This window comes from Myotis lucifugus, unplaced genomic scaffold (genome assembly GCF_000147115.1).
Source record: "Myotis lucifugus unplaced genomic scaffold, Myoluc2.0 scaffold_349, whole genome shotgun sequence".
Taxonomy (NCBI): Eukaryota; Metazoa; Chordata; class Mammalia; order Chiroptera; family Vespertilionidae; genus Myotis; species Myotis lucifugus.
In genome coordinates, this window is record NW_005871397.1 from 121,197 (window position 1) to 140,091 (window position 18,895).

The following is an 18,895-nucleotide window of genomic DNA, read 5'->3' on the forward strand; positions in this document are numbered from 1 at the left end:
AAATGCTATCATGACAAGTATAATTGATAAGATACTTATTTGGGAACCATGAGTGTTGGACTACTTCTAGAAGGTGCTGACTTTGCCTGTGAGCACTTCTTGACCATATACATCTAGAACTTCTGGTCTCTTTCTTTGCAATGGCTTAAAAATTAGTCCATGTATACACACCACACACAAGGGTGCGCGCGCACACACACACACACACACACACACACACACACACTGAATGCTGAAGAGGGTGATGGTAGAGGCCAGTTCTCCCAAGAACTTAATTCTGGGGAGATATATTATTAATTCTGAGACATTATTTTTACTGAAATGAAAACAAGTTAACCCTTCAGGGTTTTCTAGCAAAAGTATTGGCTAGGAGATATTACCATAAAGAATTTGGCCTCTTGGAAATAACCCCTTACACATATGTAATTAAAATAAATACATCTGACAAGACCATTTTATGTTTTAAAACCTTGCAACTTAGAAATCTGGTCCATGGACTAAGCAGCATACAGACAACTAGCAATCCAACAAGCACATATATTTGTTGATTATTTACTGTGCACTCAAGACACTGGACATAATCATAAACAAGACATATAAGGCCCCGGTTCTCCTGGGGCTTCTATTGGAGAAAATAGTCACAAAAAATTAATTTTTAAACCAAGAAAAATATTAAATAGCAAAAAGTGCTTTGCAAAGAATTAAAAAGAGGTGATATGATATAGAATGGTTGAAAGCCTACTTTGGATTGGATGACTGGGCAAGGCCTCTCTCAGGGGGGACATTAGAGCCCAGATCTAAATTACATGATCTTGAAGTTCAGGGACAAGTGTCTTATAGTGAGGGAGCAGCTAGTCTAGCCCTCAGGCTGAAATGAGCTTACCAGTTTTCAAAGTAAAAGAAAGGCCAGTGAAGCTGGGTTTTAGTGAACGTGTGGAAGGAGAGGCAAGAAAGCTAGAGAGGTCAGTGGATATCAGGTAATTCTGAGTTACATAAGTCAAGAAAAGGGATTCAGATTTTACTTTGAGTAAACTGAAGCCACTGGAGAGTTTTGTGCAGGGAGTGATCCAATCTGCTTTATCTTTTAGGGAGTCACTCTAGCTACTGTGTGAGGAATGGATTGCTGAGGGGCAAGGAGACCAGTTATGAGGCTATTGCACTAGTCCAGTTGAGAGATGATGATGGCTTGGACTAAGGTAATGGAGATGGAGAGAAGTCAAGATATTTGGGATGTATTTTGGATGAACAAAGGACAGCTCTTGGTGATGCTATGACAAGTGGGGCTGGGGAAGAAGAGAAGAATCAGGGAGAATCCTACATTTTTGGCATAAGTAACTATATAGTTAGGTACCATTTACAAAGATGGGAAGACAGAGAAAGAGTAACTCTGAGGGAGAATAATAGGGGAGTTCTATTTTCACATGTGAAATTTAAGTTATCTATCATTTATTTATTCAACAAGTATTTATTGAGTATCTATCAACCACTGCTTTGGGCTCTGGAGATATCCAAAGCAGGTAAAATGATCTGCCCTTTCAGAGTTTATATTAAAAATATAAGCAAATAAGATATATAGTGTGTAGATGATGGTAAGTGCTGGGATAAGATTTATAGTATATAGTGTAGTTAGATCTGGGAAATCTCCATTGACAAGGGGATCTAAGAAACTTGAGGAAAGTAATGGAGGCAGCCATACAGATATCTGCTGAAGAACCTTCTAGACATCCAACTGGAAGCATCATATGAAGAATTGGATTCCAATTAGAAGTCAAAGTTGAAGGTATTGGTTTGGAGGTCATATGCAGAGATGCTATTTCAAAGATGGGACCAGATGACATTGCCAAGAAAGAGTTATAGGTGGAGAAGGGAGGGAGCTTCCACAGCAACCCAATGTTTGAGGTTTGGGGAGGAGAGAAGACAGCAGGAGAAACTAAGGAGGAACAGCCATTGAAGTAGGAGGAAAAATAGGTGCAAATGGTGTCAGAGAAACAGGAAGAGCCATTTCAAGGAGAAAATAGCTCTGTTGGACATTGCTAAGAGTTCAAATAAAATACAGGCAGATGCGATCATTGGATTTGGTAACAGGAAGTTCATAAATGACCTTGACAAGAGCAGTGTCAGTGGAGAGATGGGGACAGAAAGCCATGAGATTCGTTGAGGAGAGATAGCTGTAGGTGAAAGGGGGGAGAACTCTAAGGGTGGAGTCCTTGAGAAGGCCAGAGGGTTGGATGGAGAGCTTGAGTGGAGGGTTTGGCATTTGAATCTTTATTCATAGTAGGAAGACAGAGAGTTTGGGTACAGATGCAGATAGGTTGGTTGATTCAATGATGGGAAAAGAAGAGAGTTCCTAACTGAATGCTTCTCCTTTTCTCCATGAGGTAAGTTCATGAGCTAAGGGTATTGGGGGAGGGGTGGTTGGAGGCCAGGTTGGAAAAAGGAGGAGATGGTACGAAATAGCAGTTTTAAGTAAATGCCTGACATATTCAACTTGCAAGTGGTTCTTCTCAGGTACTGACACCGTGTGATTTTTTTACCCCTCAGCCAAGAGGTTAGAGTCCTATCAGGAAGCTGTCTCTGAAGATGAGGATCTTGCAGACACCCCCAGTGGCTCCCTTGCCAATATGGCGAAACCGAGGGCCCCCAACTGCAGGATGGCTCATAACCGGCCTTTGGGAAGTAAATCCTCAAATCATCATGCTGGGAGCTGTTCTGCTCTAGGAAGTGGAGAAGGAGCCAGCGAAACGCCTCATTCCAGACAGGCTGCTTTCAGTAGCCCCATCGTAAGTGTGAATGCGTGGCTTGACTCTTGTCCATCAATAATGAGTAATGCCGGAACCTCCTCATAATTACAATAGAGCCAAACACTGTTGTCTTTTCAACCTGAGAAGAGACCACATAGTTGCAATTTAGTGTGTGTGCCATACATATAATTAAAAGTATAAACAAACAATATCACAACCTCCTAATTTGGGGGATAACTTCAGTGTTGAGAGAGAAAATATCATTTCTGGGGGAAAAAAAGGAATATTTCTGATTAGGGCCAATCATGTCTGAGCTTGAAGAAGGCTGCCTTCTGTAAGGACCGTAGCTCACTCTCAGAAAAGCTAACCAGAGTTATCTTGTACACAGGTAAGTATGTACAAATCATTGGTACCCTCCAAGAGCTTATTTTTTATTTTATTTTATTTATTGTTAATTCTCACCCGGGGATATTTTTCCATTGATTTTTAGAGAGAGTGGAAGGGAGGGGAAGAGAGAGAAAGAGAAAGAGAGAGACAGGGAAACATCGATGTGAGAAAGACACATTGATTGGTTGCCTCCCATAGGGCAAGGATCAAACCTGCAACCCAGGTACATGCCCTTGACTAAGAATCAAACCTGTGACCCCTTGGTGCCCGGACTGATGCTCTAATTACTGAGAAACACTGGCCAGGGCTCTCACATTTATTTTGACAGTCCTTTTTGTAAACACAGCTTTGCTGACCAGAGCCCAGCTTTGGCCAGCTCTAATATCCCTTTTATTATGGTGACGGCGCAGGGCTCTCAGTCATGCAAGTCGTCAGATTCCCCAAATGAGGTATTTGGATTGACTTACATCAATAGCATTTGTTACAAAGACGGAAGTTGCAAACTCTTCATTAGTCTGAGATCGACTTCAGAATGCAGTAATCTCTATGTTCTGAAGCCAGTTATTAGTCAATGTAGAGATCATTGGTCCAATGAAATCATTAGCTTCTAAGATCTCTCACTCAATCCCAGATGTGTTCCATAGAACAGACCTCTCTGAAATATAAAATTTGAGAATCCTGTTCATACCAGGCTCTTCGCAGTACCCAGGAAGCTCTCTGAAAAGTGATGCAATAAAGAAACCTGTTTAATTTAAATATTTTTGTCAACGTATTTCAGTATGGAACTCTTTGTTTGGTTTGGGGTTTTGTTTTTTGTTTTGTTTTCTTTTGTTTGCTTACTATGTATTAACATTCTGAGAAGGAAGCCTCCGGGGAGTATTGCTCCAACCCATGGAGTCTGACAGGCACTAGCTGGTGGTTTAATCATAGGCCTTGATAAAGATCATGCAACAAGTTTCCCAAGCATCCCTTGGTTGACTAAACATCGAGTGAGAAGCCTCAAACTTTACTACTCTCTTCTACTGACTTTGAGGGAAGGGCTGTCCTCTGAGTACCGAGGGCCCAGCCAGCCCCCAGCTCAGGGTTACTATGTTTGAGATGCATGAGGAAATGTGGGCAACTCATTTAGGAACAGCCCCCAGCTTATGAGAGCCTATGAACTCCATCAGTCTGCAACAAGATTCAAATTTTGCTAAGTTAGGTACCACAGGACAGCAGATGTACAAGTATTTAGATAGAAATTTAAGAATGGTTTGTAACAGCAGGTAACGTGGACCTTTAAAACCCATTGTGAGCCTGGCAACCTGAAGGTGAGTATCATTCAAGAAAGAAAAGGAACATTACATTACTTGGGTTTCTGTTGTGCTGGTCTCATCCCACCCACTGTCTCCTTTACTTTACACAGCCACCCTCTGAGGTAGGTGTTATTCTGACCATGATTCAGAAGCTCAGAGGGTGAAGCAAGCTGCCTGAGGCCACTAGCTAGTATGCAGTGGATCTAGGACCTGAACCCAAACTCATATGATTTCCAACCTGTACTCTCTTCTTACTAAGCCTATGCTAGTTCTCACCAAACTCCTAAGCATAAAGTACATGCCACAGTCTTCTGAGTCTAATGTCACTTATCTCCATATTTTACTTTTCCCCCTAAATCACCTGGCTGGCTTTCATGCATTCAGGATGCTTTGCCAGCCAACTGCAACTAGGACCCCCCTAGAGTACACTGGCATTTTTGTGAACTTGATTTGAAGTTCCTCATTTGACTCATCTGAAAAATTCCTAAGGCAGTTGATTGTATGTTACTGGATTATAAACAGATTTCTACTACAACATTCTTTGCTAGAACTAGCACTCCTAAATAAGTGTGAGGAGTACTGTGTTAAACAAAGTGGAGTATTTTTTTTCAATAACAACTTGTTAGAGCCAATTTGTACAAAGAGTTTTTAAGAGGAGGGCGCAGAGTAGAGTTGCCACATAATTGGGATGATCTGAAGTCTCTTGTCGGAACCCTCAGGAATGCCTCGTGGAACGTTATTAGGAAATAACAGGTATATTAAATATTTTTTTTAGAAGAGTAAAGTTTACTGTGTCATGATTCATATATTCTGGTTATAAAAGCTACTTCTCATTTAGATTTAAAACTCTCATTTTTAGACATTTGTTATAATCACACTTTGTCTTATTGGATCTCCAGGAAACAGATGTGGTACCGGACACCAGGCTTTTGGACAAATTTAGTCAGATTACACCTCAGCTCTTTGGCCCAGTAGATGAGACCATCCCAGATCCACCTCAGGAGAGTTTGTACATCATTGACTTCTTTATTGCGTTGGCAATTTGCAACACAGTAGTGGTTTCTGCTCCTAACCAACCACGACAAAAGGTAAGGTCTCTAATGCAAACAAAGGTCACCTTCCAGAAGAGAACTTTGGATTTAAATGTACCTGTACTGGTCTTGTTATGTGGATAATAATCAATAATAATAATAGCCGCTAATAATACCATCTTAACATTTATCCAGCAGTTAATCAGTGCTCTGCACTTACAATGTTCTAAATGATTTTAGGTGCTATTACTCCACTGTAATTTTCTGTCTTACAGTTGAGGTTCAGTAACTTGACCAGTCACAGGATGGTTTTGTGGGGAAGGTGGGATTTGAACCCAAGAAGTATGGCCCAGGGCTACTATATATTTTGCTTCTAGGAGGGTAGCTGAAGAAAGCGATTCTTGTGGAATGTGGCTCTGTTCATTTTGCTTTAGTTTTTTTTTTTTTTACCAAATTGAAGCTTTTTTTGAGGCTTCGGAGACTTTCATCATAGTATACACTGTATCAAACAAGATACAAAGTATTAGATTTATTATCATGCTTCATGAGAATGTACCTTTTTCATCTATCTGAAATCCAGTACATCTATAATACACCAAGGTTCTGCAGTTCCCACAAAAGCTGGATTTCTAAAGTCTACTTGTAGCTTAGAATTCATGGAAAATTCATTTTCAGTTAAAAAGAAAAACTCGTTTTAGAGACTGGTGATTCACCACTTGCTGTGCTGGCTTCCTTGTGTATCACTATCTCCCCTTTTGCACACATCCACTTAAAATTCAATTTGCAGCACAACCCAATTAAATTTTAATTTTCCATCAGATCATTTTCTTTTGGCAACTTCAGAGGTGGTCAAGTTTAACATAAAAATAATTTACTTCCAATTAAGCTTTCGTTTGCTCAGACACTCTATTTTTGTAAGATTTCAACGAGAAAGTTGCCCTTTGAAAAGTGATTATGTAATTAGAGAATAAATTGTGGAGTGTTCTGTTTTCTCCCAACATGATACTTTATATACATCTATTTCCAAAGCAGACATCTTTTAGTGTTTTCTGCTTAAGAAATATTGATACCTTATCTCCAAAGAATATAATATTCTATGGCCGAAAATAAAATATAGGTATATAGGAGCCTAAGTTTCATGATATTTCAAGGGAGTGATAGGAAGGCAGTAAAAAAGGAGCTAATTAGAACTCTCGTGGAATACAGAAACCTCATGTATGATCGAAAAATTGACCATCACGAGTCCCTCAAACTATCATAAAACTAATCATCTTTAGAAGAAAACTTTTTAATTCCTTGGGCATTTCTGAAGGAGAAAATTTTAGGAACCAATTAATTGCTCTTCACGATTGAATATGCTACTAGTATTATTGAATACTTAATTTGCTTACAAGTTTTAAATTGTTATTGCTAGGATGCATACAATAAAGATTATGGGTTTTTCTATCTTTTAAATTAGCTCATTAGGAAAAATTGCTAATAAGTACACACACTGCTGGCAATATTAGCATTTTATGTCTTTTGCTATTTGTCAGATTTCGTCCTGAATGGCTGTAGAAGTTCATAATGCCATCAACATTAGCACATCTTTTTCAGTATGGCTCTCTTTGTTTTTACTGATGTTCTCTGTGGCAGTTGTAAGCATGAGGCCAGTTGCTATCTATTTAAGGGAGTGGTAACTCTTTGTATCTCATTTTCCCCCCAGTTTGACTTCAGAGTTGTCTTTTGACTGCATTATTGAGACCTTCCCAAATTCCTTCCTAGATCCGACTCTCTTCACTAAGTGGAATGCCCATTAAGTCTTTGGAAGAGATTAAAAACCTTTTCCAGAGACTGTCTGTCCGAAGATCAAGTTCACCATCTCTGGCCAGTGGGAAGGAGCCATCTCCTGGGGCCCCGAACGCCTTCGTGAGCAGGCTCTCCCTCTTCAGCCGAGTGAAACCAGCCTCGCCTGCCGAAGGAGAGGTCTCCCAGACAGCGGGGAGCCCGCAGGGCCCCGGGAGCTCCGCTTGCCCTCCAGAAAGAGAGAAACAAAACGGTGATGCAGGCATCGCCAACGGCAAGGTGGACGCCCTCCCTGGACAGCCCTTGACCTCCAGTCTGTGTTATGAGGCGGAGAGCCCAGATGAGGCGGCCTTGGTGTATGCCGCCAGGGCTTACCAATGCACTTTGCAGTCCCGGACACCAGAGCAGGTCATGGTGGACTTCGCTGCTCTGGGACCATTAACATTTCAACTCCTACACATCCTGCCCTTCGACTCAGTAAGAAAAAGAATGTCCGTTGTGGTCCGGCACCCCCTTTCCCACCAAGTTGTGGTGTATACGAAGGGTGCTGATTCTGTAATCATGGAATTGCTGTCCGTGGCTTCCCCAGGTGGGTTCATACAGGACTGAGGGTGGTGAGATGAAGGGCTCAGAGATGAAAAGGCCACTCTCAGTGGTTGATGAAAACAAACAGGCAGACATGTGGGGATCAGTCATACTTGGCAAAGCAGGGAAGGCTCAGTAGGATTGGGTGAGAAAGCATCTAAGTTTGGGGGCTACCCAGACCTGGGTTCAAATCTGGCCGCTGTCATTAGCTATGTCTTGATAAGTTATCTGACTTCTGTACCTGAGTCTTCAGTAAATGGGGATTATAGTACCTTCTTTATTGGTTCCTCAGAGGTTTGACATTGTACTGTATACCATATAGGTACAGCTTTTCCCAGTGCGAGCAAACTGTAAATGCCTGATGAGGGACTGATAGCATTGTTATAGTTATTGTCACTGTCGTTATTGACGGTGTGGGAACAGGGTTGGTATTCAGTTCTTGGTACTTTCCTCTCCCCAGGGAGAATGGGAACAACGGGAGGATGAATTCTGGGGTTCCCTTTTATAAATGTACAGAACTGCAAGGCCTTTTGTTTGTTGTAGGTTAAGCTATCATTTTAAAAAGTATGTAATTGGGCCGCCTGATGGGAACCCTTGTGTTTTGCTAATTATTTCAGATGGAGCAAGTCTGGCAAAACAACAGATGATAATAAGGGAGAAAACCCAGAAACACTTGGATGACTATGCCAAACGAGGCCTACGCACTTTATGTATAGCAAAGAAGGTGAGGCTGCTTAGCACACGACTCACTCTTGCCTCCCAGGTAATTTAATTTAAGAGAACCTGACAGCCCTCACCAGATGGCTCAGTAGGTTGGAGCATCATCCCATGCACCAGAGGGTTGCAGGTTTGATTCCAGGTCAGGGCTCACACTTGGGTTTTGGGTTCCATCCCTGGTTGGGGTGTGTACAGGAGGCAGCCGACCAATGTTTCTCTCTCTTCTTTCTTTCTCTCTCTCTCTCTCTCTCTCTCTCTCTCTCTCTCTCTCTCCAGCTTCCTGTCTTTCTAAAAATCAATAAAAACATCTCCTCAGGTGAGGATTAAACAAAAGAGAGAGAGCTGACATCCACTGGGCTACATTTGTATCAGGGGCAGGATCATTTCATGGAAAAGGCAGAGGTCCCTTTTGATCTTGAAGTCTCCATTCTTACACCTATGTGTGAATAGATAGGAAGTGCCTCACCTCCTCTACTACTCCAGCTGCTTTATAAGAACTTCAATGTAGATTTCTCCCTCGCAGGGGTTCTCAACCTATGGGTTGTGACCATCGGAAAACACATATAGCATATCAGATATTTACATTACGATTCATAACAGTAGCAAAATTACAGTTATGAAGTAGCAGCGAAAATAATTTTATGGTTGGGGTTCACCATAACATGAGGAACTGTATTAAAGGGTCGCGGCATTAGGAAGGTTGAGAACCACCTGAAGACGAAGGAAAATGCATCATTCATTCCTTCTCAAGGAATTCCTCTTAATTTTTATTTGGAACATGACTTTCTTGCTTTACCAGCATGGTCTGTTCTCTCTTTTTATGTTTACAAATAACTAACCCCATAAACCAACCATCCAAAGACATCAGAGGTGCTGCTGACTTCATACTACCTCAAGCTACTAGTACACCATTGGAATCATCTGAACTTAAATAAGTGGAGACTTCTCCCAAGTGCATACTCTCTGGTTTAACTGAATAGATTAACCCAGTTTCCTCATGTATGGTCCAGAGATACTGAGCTATAGGCTCCATTCATCGTCAGTGTTACACTAGGCTAATCATAGAATTCGGGAAGCGTCTGATGAGGGTATGGGCCTGGCACAAGTGTGCCCAGAGAGAGGAATACCTAAAATAAGTTGATGGCTTGCTATTCCTCCAGGAATCGGTCCTGGCAAGATTGTCACATGACTGCCTTATAACTTGTTTCTTCCCCCCATAGGTCATGAGTGACACTGAATATGAAGAGTGGCTGAGGAATCATTTTTTAGCTGAAACCAGCATTGACAACAGGGAAGAATTACTGCTTGAATCTGCCATGAGGTTGGAGAACAAACTGACTTTACTTGGTAGGGAGACTATGTTGTATTTTCTGAATGCAGGAGTTTGGAACACAGTTGACATTTCTGTTATTCACCAGTGCCCCCTCCCCCCCCACACACACACTTTGATCTAATAGATATATGTGGTTCTGCCCACCCTATGCCGTCTCATATCTACCTAGCTTCCAATCCCTTCTATTCCGTCCTCCACTGCAGTGAAATAGACTTTATTTGTGGTCGAATCGGGGTGGTCTTTCTTAAAGAGGTCATTTAAAAACCCAACTTGGAACATAGAGTACAAATCATGTAAACATCCTGGTTCCAGGGAAGAAAGCTGAAGTGTCTTGCCAGGCACTGGATACCTTACTTAATATGTGCTGTCTTTTTGAATCTGCACAACAAATCTTCATTTTATTTAGAAGAAACTCGGAGCATAGAGCAATCAGTGACGTGTCCAAAGCCACATGCTCGTAACTGACAAAGCTAGGGAGGCACTCTGGCCTGCCTGGCTCCAGGGCCCGTGTTCTTTATTCTGCACCTGCAGCTGGGCTAATGAAATGTATTTCTCTGTTTTCTCTGACTTCCTGATTTCCACTAACGGTTGCACACTGACACCCCTTGTGTCAGCTTGAGCTGTATCCTGAAATCTTCCGGAGCACTTTAAAAAATGCTGGTGTCTGGGATTCTAATTCAATTGCTCTGATGTGTGGCCTGGACATTTGAATTTTTAAAAGCTCCCCAAGTAATTCTAAGAGGAGACAAGGTTGGAAACCACTGCCTTAGACCTAGAGATCTGGTTTCCAATAGAACCACTAACATCCCAAGGGACCAACCTCTGGGCCCCATTCCTCTGGTTCAGAGAAAAACAATGCTCTCTCTTAGCCTCTGGCCAATAGGATAATGATGCCCACTGCTGAGTCCTTTCTCAGTGACACAGTGAGTACTCGGGGTCGACATTTCCTCATCTGAAATTCCAAACTCTAAGATACTCTGTGGGCCAGAACTCAGAACTCACTGGGCAGCAAAATGAGGCCTGATTTGATAAGAGTGTTAATAAGTCTTTATTATCCTAATTAGTGTGAACATGTGTATGCAGAAATATTAATATGCTAGATGACCATATATTACAAATATGATATATGCACCACATTATGTTTTTAAAATCTGCAACATTTTTTAATTCCAATACTTATCTGGCCCTATTTCAGAAAGGGAACTGTGGACTTACACTAGGAAAGAGCATTGAAAATAGGTATTACGCCTTATTGACAAGAGCATTCTTTAAAATTCTGCCCTTACCCTTGGGAGTATCATAGAATTATAAAATTATAGAGTAAGGTTACATAAATAACTGAAACAATGCCCCCTCAATTTACAGAAAAGAAAACTAGCCAAAGGGAGGATAAGTAAGTTTGATAAACTTATTGATTCTTAAGGCTTCTTCTGAAAATGTTACTTTGTATGTGATTTTGGTCTGAGTCTTCACATTTCCTTTGGATCCCTGGAATTTACTGGAGCAAGATTGGGTTGACTTATAGGTAGGGCTCAGTTATAGCCTTGATGAGCTTCAGCTGGCTGAATTTCTTACAAGCCCTGTTGCACTTTGGTGAATTTGTAGGTGCCACTGGCATTGAAGACCGTCTGCAGGAGGGAGTCCCCGAGTCTATAGATGCCCTTCACAAAGCCGGCATCAAGATCTGGATGCTGACAGGGGACAAGCAGGAGACAGCTGTCAACATCGCCTACGCATGCAAACTGCTGGAGCCAGATGACAAGCTCTTTGTCCTCAATACCCAGAGTAAAGTATGAATCATGAGATTTAAACCGGTCTTTTCTCAAAGCCAGTGGAGCATTTGTGCTTTGATGAATGTGAGGAGGAAGAAAAACCGATAACCATTAGCTCCTTGATCATTATTTATTCTATGCAGCAGCCTAGCTCGTGCTTGGGGGAGGGTACCATAGTTCTTCTGAAGGCTTGGTGAGATGTCAGAATGGTTCAGAGGAGCCATTGCTGAGTAAAGGTATGAAAAGGAAGTTTCTTTTTTATTCCCCCCTCTCCCTTCTCTTATTGGGTGGCTTACCAGGGATTTGACAAGATTAGCTGTTAAGGACAGAATATATCAAGCTCTAGGACAGGAATCTATCTCCCTTTCAAGTTGAGAGGAAGTGATGATTTCTATTGGAATCGGGTGAATAAATTCATATTATCATGGTAATTCTAAAAATAGACTCTCAGGGTAAGCATGCCCTCTGGTGGTAATTCTTGTGCAGTGCTACTGAGAATTCCAAAAGTTTGAAGAACTCTTTAAGCAGGGATAAAGGGGATTTTTTTTAAGGAAAAGGAACTTAGGTTTGGACCCAACTGTTTTTTCTAACCCCTCCCTTCCCACCTAATCTCTAACACAAACGTTCTAATCAGTAAACAATTGTTTTATTTTTTTCAGAAAGTTCCTAGCATAGTGATACTCTAAGGTTTCTGCATATTGTGTAATTCGCTTGGAAAACCTTCCTCACTCCTTCCTCTGTAGTCAGACTGAATCACTGACATCCATTCTGTCAAGGCAGCCTGACTTTCAAACCCCGGAGCTTCTCACCTGGTCACATCTAAGACTCCATCACCAGCTGCCGTGTTTGCTTAGCCATGTTTCTATGATCAGGCCTCAGTCCATACCCAACGAGACTGTACACTTAGAGGAAATAACATTTTCCATAGTCAACACAAAGTAGGTTCTCCTTGGCAGTTGGTAGTGGCCCAGGGACCCCTAACCACAATCACCAGCCAGCTCCCAGTGTCAGCCAGAGGCTGAGCACGAGAAAAAGCTTAGTCATTGTAATCACTACATTGGATGTGCTCTAAGGCTGATAAGATCCAGGTTCAAATACTTGGCCTGCCAGTGACCAGGTATGTGACCTTGGGGAGTTACCTTCCTGAGCCTTTTTCCTTGCCTTTTAAAGTGAGTGCAGTGCCTATTTCATAAGGTTGATGTAGACTTTAAATGAGACAATGTAAATTGTTTAATATTTTGCCTGGCAGAGGCAAGAGGTTCAATGAATCTTAAAAAGGAAAAATAATCAATTTTTGGTGTTTAATTTTGACTTTGACATTTTTGGTGTTTAATTTTGGCATTTTATGAGCAGTAAAATTTTTAGGATTTTGACATTTATTTGTAAATACACAATTTATGGTAAAAGCATTTACACTACCAATCCAAGAAATCTTCACAGTGTATCAGCTGTGGAGTGTTCTAAGTTCAAAAGACTATTTTATTTTTTTGCTATCGAAAAGCACAGGGAGAATAATTAAACAGAACACAGTAAACTTAATTAGTTTTATGATGATTCAAGTCCATGCATATAAAATACCAGACACATCGAAGGGGCTCAATCACTAGTATTATTTCCTCTTTTCCCCACTCTACACCCCTCTGGAGATGATAGGAGTTAAAGGAATTGAAGATCATGGAGCCCAATTTGTCATTCAGGGGAGGAATTGCTTCTGTGACATTCTAAATAAGCCCCTGGCAACTAATGGAATGTCTGCTCATTCTGCAGTGCAGTACTCAATGTTAAAAATCTCATCAACTTTTGGTCCTAACTTTGTAAATTGGATTATAGTAAATGTAGCCACTTACAAACTGTACAAAGTTCCCATTCTCATAAAGTTTTTTTGCTTTTATGTTTTAATTATTTCCTAGATTATTTACTGCACTGTGATATTTAAAGGCCTTTCAGGGTTCATCATTTAGTTTTTTAAGTTTTAGTTTTATAATTTTATTTTAAATATTCTCCTGAGATAGCAGCTTATTATTTTCATGTTTATTAGTCTAAAAAAGGCTTTTTTATACATAATCTCATTGATATTTATAACAAGTGGAGCAAATAAAATTACAGTATTCCTATTTTATAGCTTGAGATTTGAAAAGGTTCTGATGATTTGCCTAAGTACCTATAGCTGATTACTTGCAAGTATGCTTTCTATATTATATTACATATTACATAATCTGTATTAACCTGTCTCTCTCTCTCTCTCTCTCTATATATATATATACTTACATACAGTTGATTCTCATTATTCATTGAGTTAAGTTATATAAAGTTGTCAAAAATACTGAGTTAGCAAATAGTGATCCATTACCCCTAAAGGAAATACAGGATTAGGTTCCTGGGACCCTTTGGTCACAACTTTTTTGTCAACCAATCGATATATAACCTTGTTTCATGTGTGTTTCTGTTTAAAGACACCTTATCATACACACCCATACACACATGCATGCACACATGTTTGATTCATTAACACTGAACAGCACTATGACTCATGCCTGAATAAACCTTATCTGACACACATATTTTCTCCATGAGGCACCTCATACCTTTCTCTTGCATAGGAACACTAGACAGCACTTCAGCACTATACTTGGGGAACATTTTAAACAGTGAAATCACCAACAAAAAGCACCCAAAATGCAAAAAAAAAATATGTCACCTAACAGATAATGAAAAGGACACTTGTTTACAGTGTGGGAGCTGACATAGTAAGAAGGCAGAGTGTCACCTTGCTCAGCTTTCCCTGGACAGGTGCACGACTCTTGTCTCATTTATTGTCACTCTGTCCATGGCCACAAATGGCTGCAAAAGCAGCATGAATAGTCAATGTAGGATTTCAGACAAATTTCAGCAAATAGGTGAAATCGCTAATCCCACAAATAATGAAGATCAACTACATGTATGTGTGAAAAAGTACAGTTAATTTATAAACTAAGCACATACATATGCAAATAAGAGGATAATACCATCTATGTGATCAATCTAGAATCATAAAACTACAGAAAATTTACGTCCGATTTTGGAGGGCATCCACTCAGTCTGCATTCTGTACACTGTGAGCCTATGAAGGCTACAAAGACTATTCGTAGTATTAGGATCAGATCTGTTCCAGGGGTAAAGGTTGCCAGGTAGCTCCATTGTAAAGTGGAATCTCTTGTTTATAGTTCATGCAGTTTTTAAGTCCTTGTTGTGTCCTGCCTACATAGCCGTATCTCCTTCCTCCTTACCCATCTCATGTTGTTGTGGGTTGAGAAATGCTTGATAAAACAGCATTTGAAATCAGAGTCAATGGCCTCTGAGTGAGGGGCTCTTTGATGAATTAACAATTTCAGGCTCAGCTTATAACTATAAATGCACTGATCCTGGATTTCATTTGGTTCTCTGCTTAGCAGTCATTTGACACAATTTCTGGATAGGTTGATTGTTAGTCTTCTTGAGTAGAATTCATTCAATGAATATTGATTGAGTGTCTAATGTGGCCCTCTTTTAGGCACTGTGAAGGCTTTAAAAGAAGAACTTCCTAACTAGTGTGGGTGAGGCGAGTGGAGGGAGGTTCACCCACCAAACATGATGAGCACCGCTAAGAACGCCCCAACCAGAATATCCATTCCACGAGGGCAGGGATTTTTGTGTTCATTGGCATATCCCCAGCACCTAGAATGTTTTTTAACATACAGTAGTTCCTCTATAAATACTTAGTGAGTGAATGGATGGATGGATGAATGCATTCAATAAAGTATATAAAAACAATAATTACTGATTTAAATTCTGCTGTGTCATGCCTTACACTAAGAGCTTTGCATGCATTATTTCACTTATTCCTCACAATGATGTTAGGATGTAGACAACATTTACATTTTTCAGATGAGAACCTTGAGGCTACATGATTTGCCTAAAGTCAAGCAGCTAGTAACTGGCAGAGTAAGACCAAAGGGCTCTTGGGATTCACTGTTTGAGAAGGTAACTTGCACAAATAAAGACATTCCATAACTATTTTTTAGCTGTAGAATTGGACATGAACTGTCCTCATCCTTTTAACTGCTTCCCACATACACGCAGAAGTCTTTGTGGAAGAGCTGTCGGGTCTTTGAAAGTACCAAGGGTTGCCAGGGTGCAGCAATTGCTAAAGAATGACAGTGACAAATTTTGCTGGATGTGGCCACCAAAGAGCCCCAAGGCTAACTGTCTTCGCCTCTTGCTTCAAGGATGCCTGTGAGGTGCTGATGGGCACAATTTTGAAAGAACTTCAGAAGAAGAACCCAGTCTCTCCAGAGCAAGCATCTTTAAGTGAGGATTTACACCAGCCTTCTGCCCCCCGGGACTCAGGGCTGCGGGCTGGGCTCATTATCACTGGGAAGACCCTGGAGTTCGCCCTGCAGGAGAGCCTGCAGAGGCAGTTCCTGGAGCTGACTGCTTGCTGTCAAGCTGTGGTCTGCTGCAGAGCCACACCCTTGCAGAAAAGCGAGGTGGTGAAATTGGTGCGCAACCATCTCCGGGTGATGACCCTGGCCGTTGGTGAGTGGGGATGGAACCTCGCCTTGTGCTTCTCACTTTCCTGCCACGCCAACGCTGATCCCTCTGTCTGTCCTTCCTTCTGTATACCTGTTTACCCTTCTGGCTGGCTGTGCTTTCCCTCCCCTTTTTCTTCCTTCTTTCATTCCATTCTCCCACTCCTTTCCCCTTTCTCTCCATCACCTATTTGACCACCTGCTATGAACCAGGTGGTAGAAATGTGACAGTATAGTAGTCAAGACTCTTTAGGTTACATGTTATAACCCCAAATCAACTGGATTAAGAAGGGTAATGTATTGAATCATAGAACTGAAAAATCTAGTTCTACCTTCAGGAAAGTTTAATTCAGGGACATGAACAATTCCTTTATCTATTCACAAATATTTATTGATTGCCTTTTGTGTGCCATTTTTCTTGGCAATGGAGATATGAGTATGTACAGCTGACAAAAGCACCTTTTATTAAGGAGCTTACATCTAGAAGGAGGGAATATAGTAACCAATGAAACAAAACAAAAAAGCATAAATATATAAGATGTCACAGAGCGACAAATACTATTAAAAAATAAAGCAGAGCCTGGGGATGGAGGGCATTAGGGGAGGGAGAGGGGGCTGCTATTTGAAATATGTTTCAGAGGTCTCACTGATAAGATTGTATGAGAGGAGAGACTTAAAGGAAATGATAAGTGAGCCATGGGAAGGATATCTGTGGGGAGAACATTCCTGGCAGAGAAGGCAATGGAAATGAAGGTCATGGACCATGCTTTGAGGCCAAAGAAAATTTGAGGGAAGGGAAGAATTTTCTGCAGGTTAGTGAAGGACAGAGAGGTGGCAGGTGGCCAGACCATGTAGGTTCTTGGAGGTCATTATAAATGTTTGGCTTTTATATGAAGAGATAGTGAGTCATTGGAGTACTTTGAGCAGGAGAAGGGCATGATCTGCCTTAAGTTTAAAAGGATCACTTTGTCTCCTATGTTAAGAGTAATTGTAGTGGTGTATAGACATGAGTAAGGAGACCAGTTGAGAGTCTATTGAAATAATGAGGCAAGAGATGATGGTGGCTTGAGCCCAGATAGAAGCAGAGGAGGTGGTGGGACATAGTCAGAGAATGGACATGAATTGAAGAAAGAGCTGGTGACATTTGCTGATGAGTTTGATATGCTATATGATAGGAGGAAATAAGGGTGACAACCCCGTTTTGGCTCAAAGAACAGAAAGGAAGGAGCTACCATTTCCTGAGATGGAGTCAAGAGTTGGATTTTACATGTTAAGTTTGAAAAATCCACTAGATGTCTAAGCAGTGGTGTCAGGCAGGCAGCTGGATACAAAGAATAGAATTCAACAATGAGGAAGTAGCTAGAAGGATACATTTTGGAATCATAAGTCTAGTGGTGATATGTAAAGCCTTGATATTAGATGAGATCACCAAAAGTGAGTATAAATGGAGAAAAGAAGTATGTGAGATTAAGCTCTGAGACACGCCAGTGTCTAGAGATTAGCAAGATGAGGACTCAACCATCTCTTTTAGTCTCTGTTTTCACCTGGATTGTGTTCAGTCTCAGATAGCTTCTCCCCTCAAGATGCTGATGTAGCCACCAAAAATGTCCAGGTTTACCTCCTACCCTATTAATAGCCTTAATGAAAAGACAGCGCTTCTTTTCAAGTTTCTGGAATCAAGCATCACCATTAGGGTGGGATTTTGTTCAACTATCTTATTGAATGAACATATAAATGAATGAATTGGTCAAGCTGGATCCAGATATTCCTGAGGCTGGAACCCCTGGACATGTCAATTACATCAAGAGATGATGGACATGTCAATTATATCATGTGACCTTATCTGAACCAATCACTGAAGCCAATAACAGATAATGCTAACTGTCCAAGCTTGGGTCAGTTGTCCATTCTAACTCTGGGGGTTTGGATTTGTATTAACAAGCCACATAGATTCATAGTTCCCAAGGAAAATCAGGATACTATTACCAGAAAGCAAGTGAATGGTTGGTGGGTAGTTGGGAACAATAAATATTCATTACCAACAGAAAGGCAGTAGCTCTGCTTAAGAAGCTTCCAGTGTGTTGGGGAGACCAAGAGCTCTATAGCAAGCACAATAGCATGTGATGGGTATAATAGAGATACACAGCGTGGCGGTAGAGCCTAAGGAAGGGGCATCTGATATAAAGGGAATATGAGATGGATCTCTCAGAGGAAGTAGCATCTAAACTGAGATCAAGAGCAATTAACCCAGCAAGGTGGGGTGGGGGTGATGAGGACAGTGTTATAAGGATAGAAAAACAGCATGTGCAGTGACTGGAAGAGGCAGGTTATATATTTGGAAAATTGAAAGTAGAGTGGGTGACATAGAGAAAGGAGAGATCAGTCCAGAAAGGTGCCACAGCATGAAGGATTTTAGGCAGAATTGAATTTGGAATTCATCCTGATGGTAGTTGGGTGCCACCTTTAATTTCTGCTTAACTAGCTTCCAGGCATCTTGGAGACATGGGGTAAACTTTGAAGGATGTGTCTGCTTGCTTGAGTGGTCAATATTGATTTTCAAAGTTTGCATCATTTCTTTACTCCTCATATGTTTCTCGCCTGTTCTTCTGTCCCATACAGGTGATGGTGCCAATGACGTTAGCATGATTCAAGTGGCAGACATTGGGATAGGGATCTCAGGTCAGGAAGGCATGCAGGTGAGT

At 41.1% G+C, this 18,895-nt stretch overlaps 1 protein-coding gene across 1 annotated transcript in view; it reads left to right on the forward strand.

Annotated features, from left to right (window-relative positions):
* ATP10D (ATPase phospholipid transporting 10D (putative)) overlaps positions 1-18,895 on the forward strand; it is a 69,215-nt gene that overhangs the window by 32,492 nt on the left and 17,828 nt on the right. Inside the window, 8 exon segments of the mRNA XM_023764794.1 lie at positions 2,542-2,780; positions 5,323-5,511; positions 7,219-7,828; positions 8,442-8,548; positions 9,762-9,888; positions 11,480-11,664; positions 15,891-16,200; positions 18,813-18,889. Coding sequence (XP_023620562.1) covers positions 2,542-2,780; positions 5,323-5,511; positions 7,219-7,828; positions 8,442-8,548; positions 9,762-9,888; positions 11,480-11,664; positions 15,891-16,200; positions 18,813-18,889 — 1,844 coding nt within the window.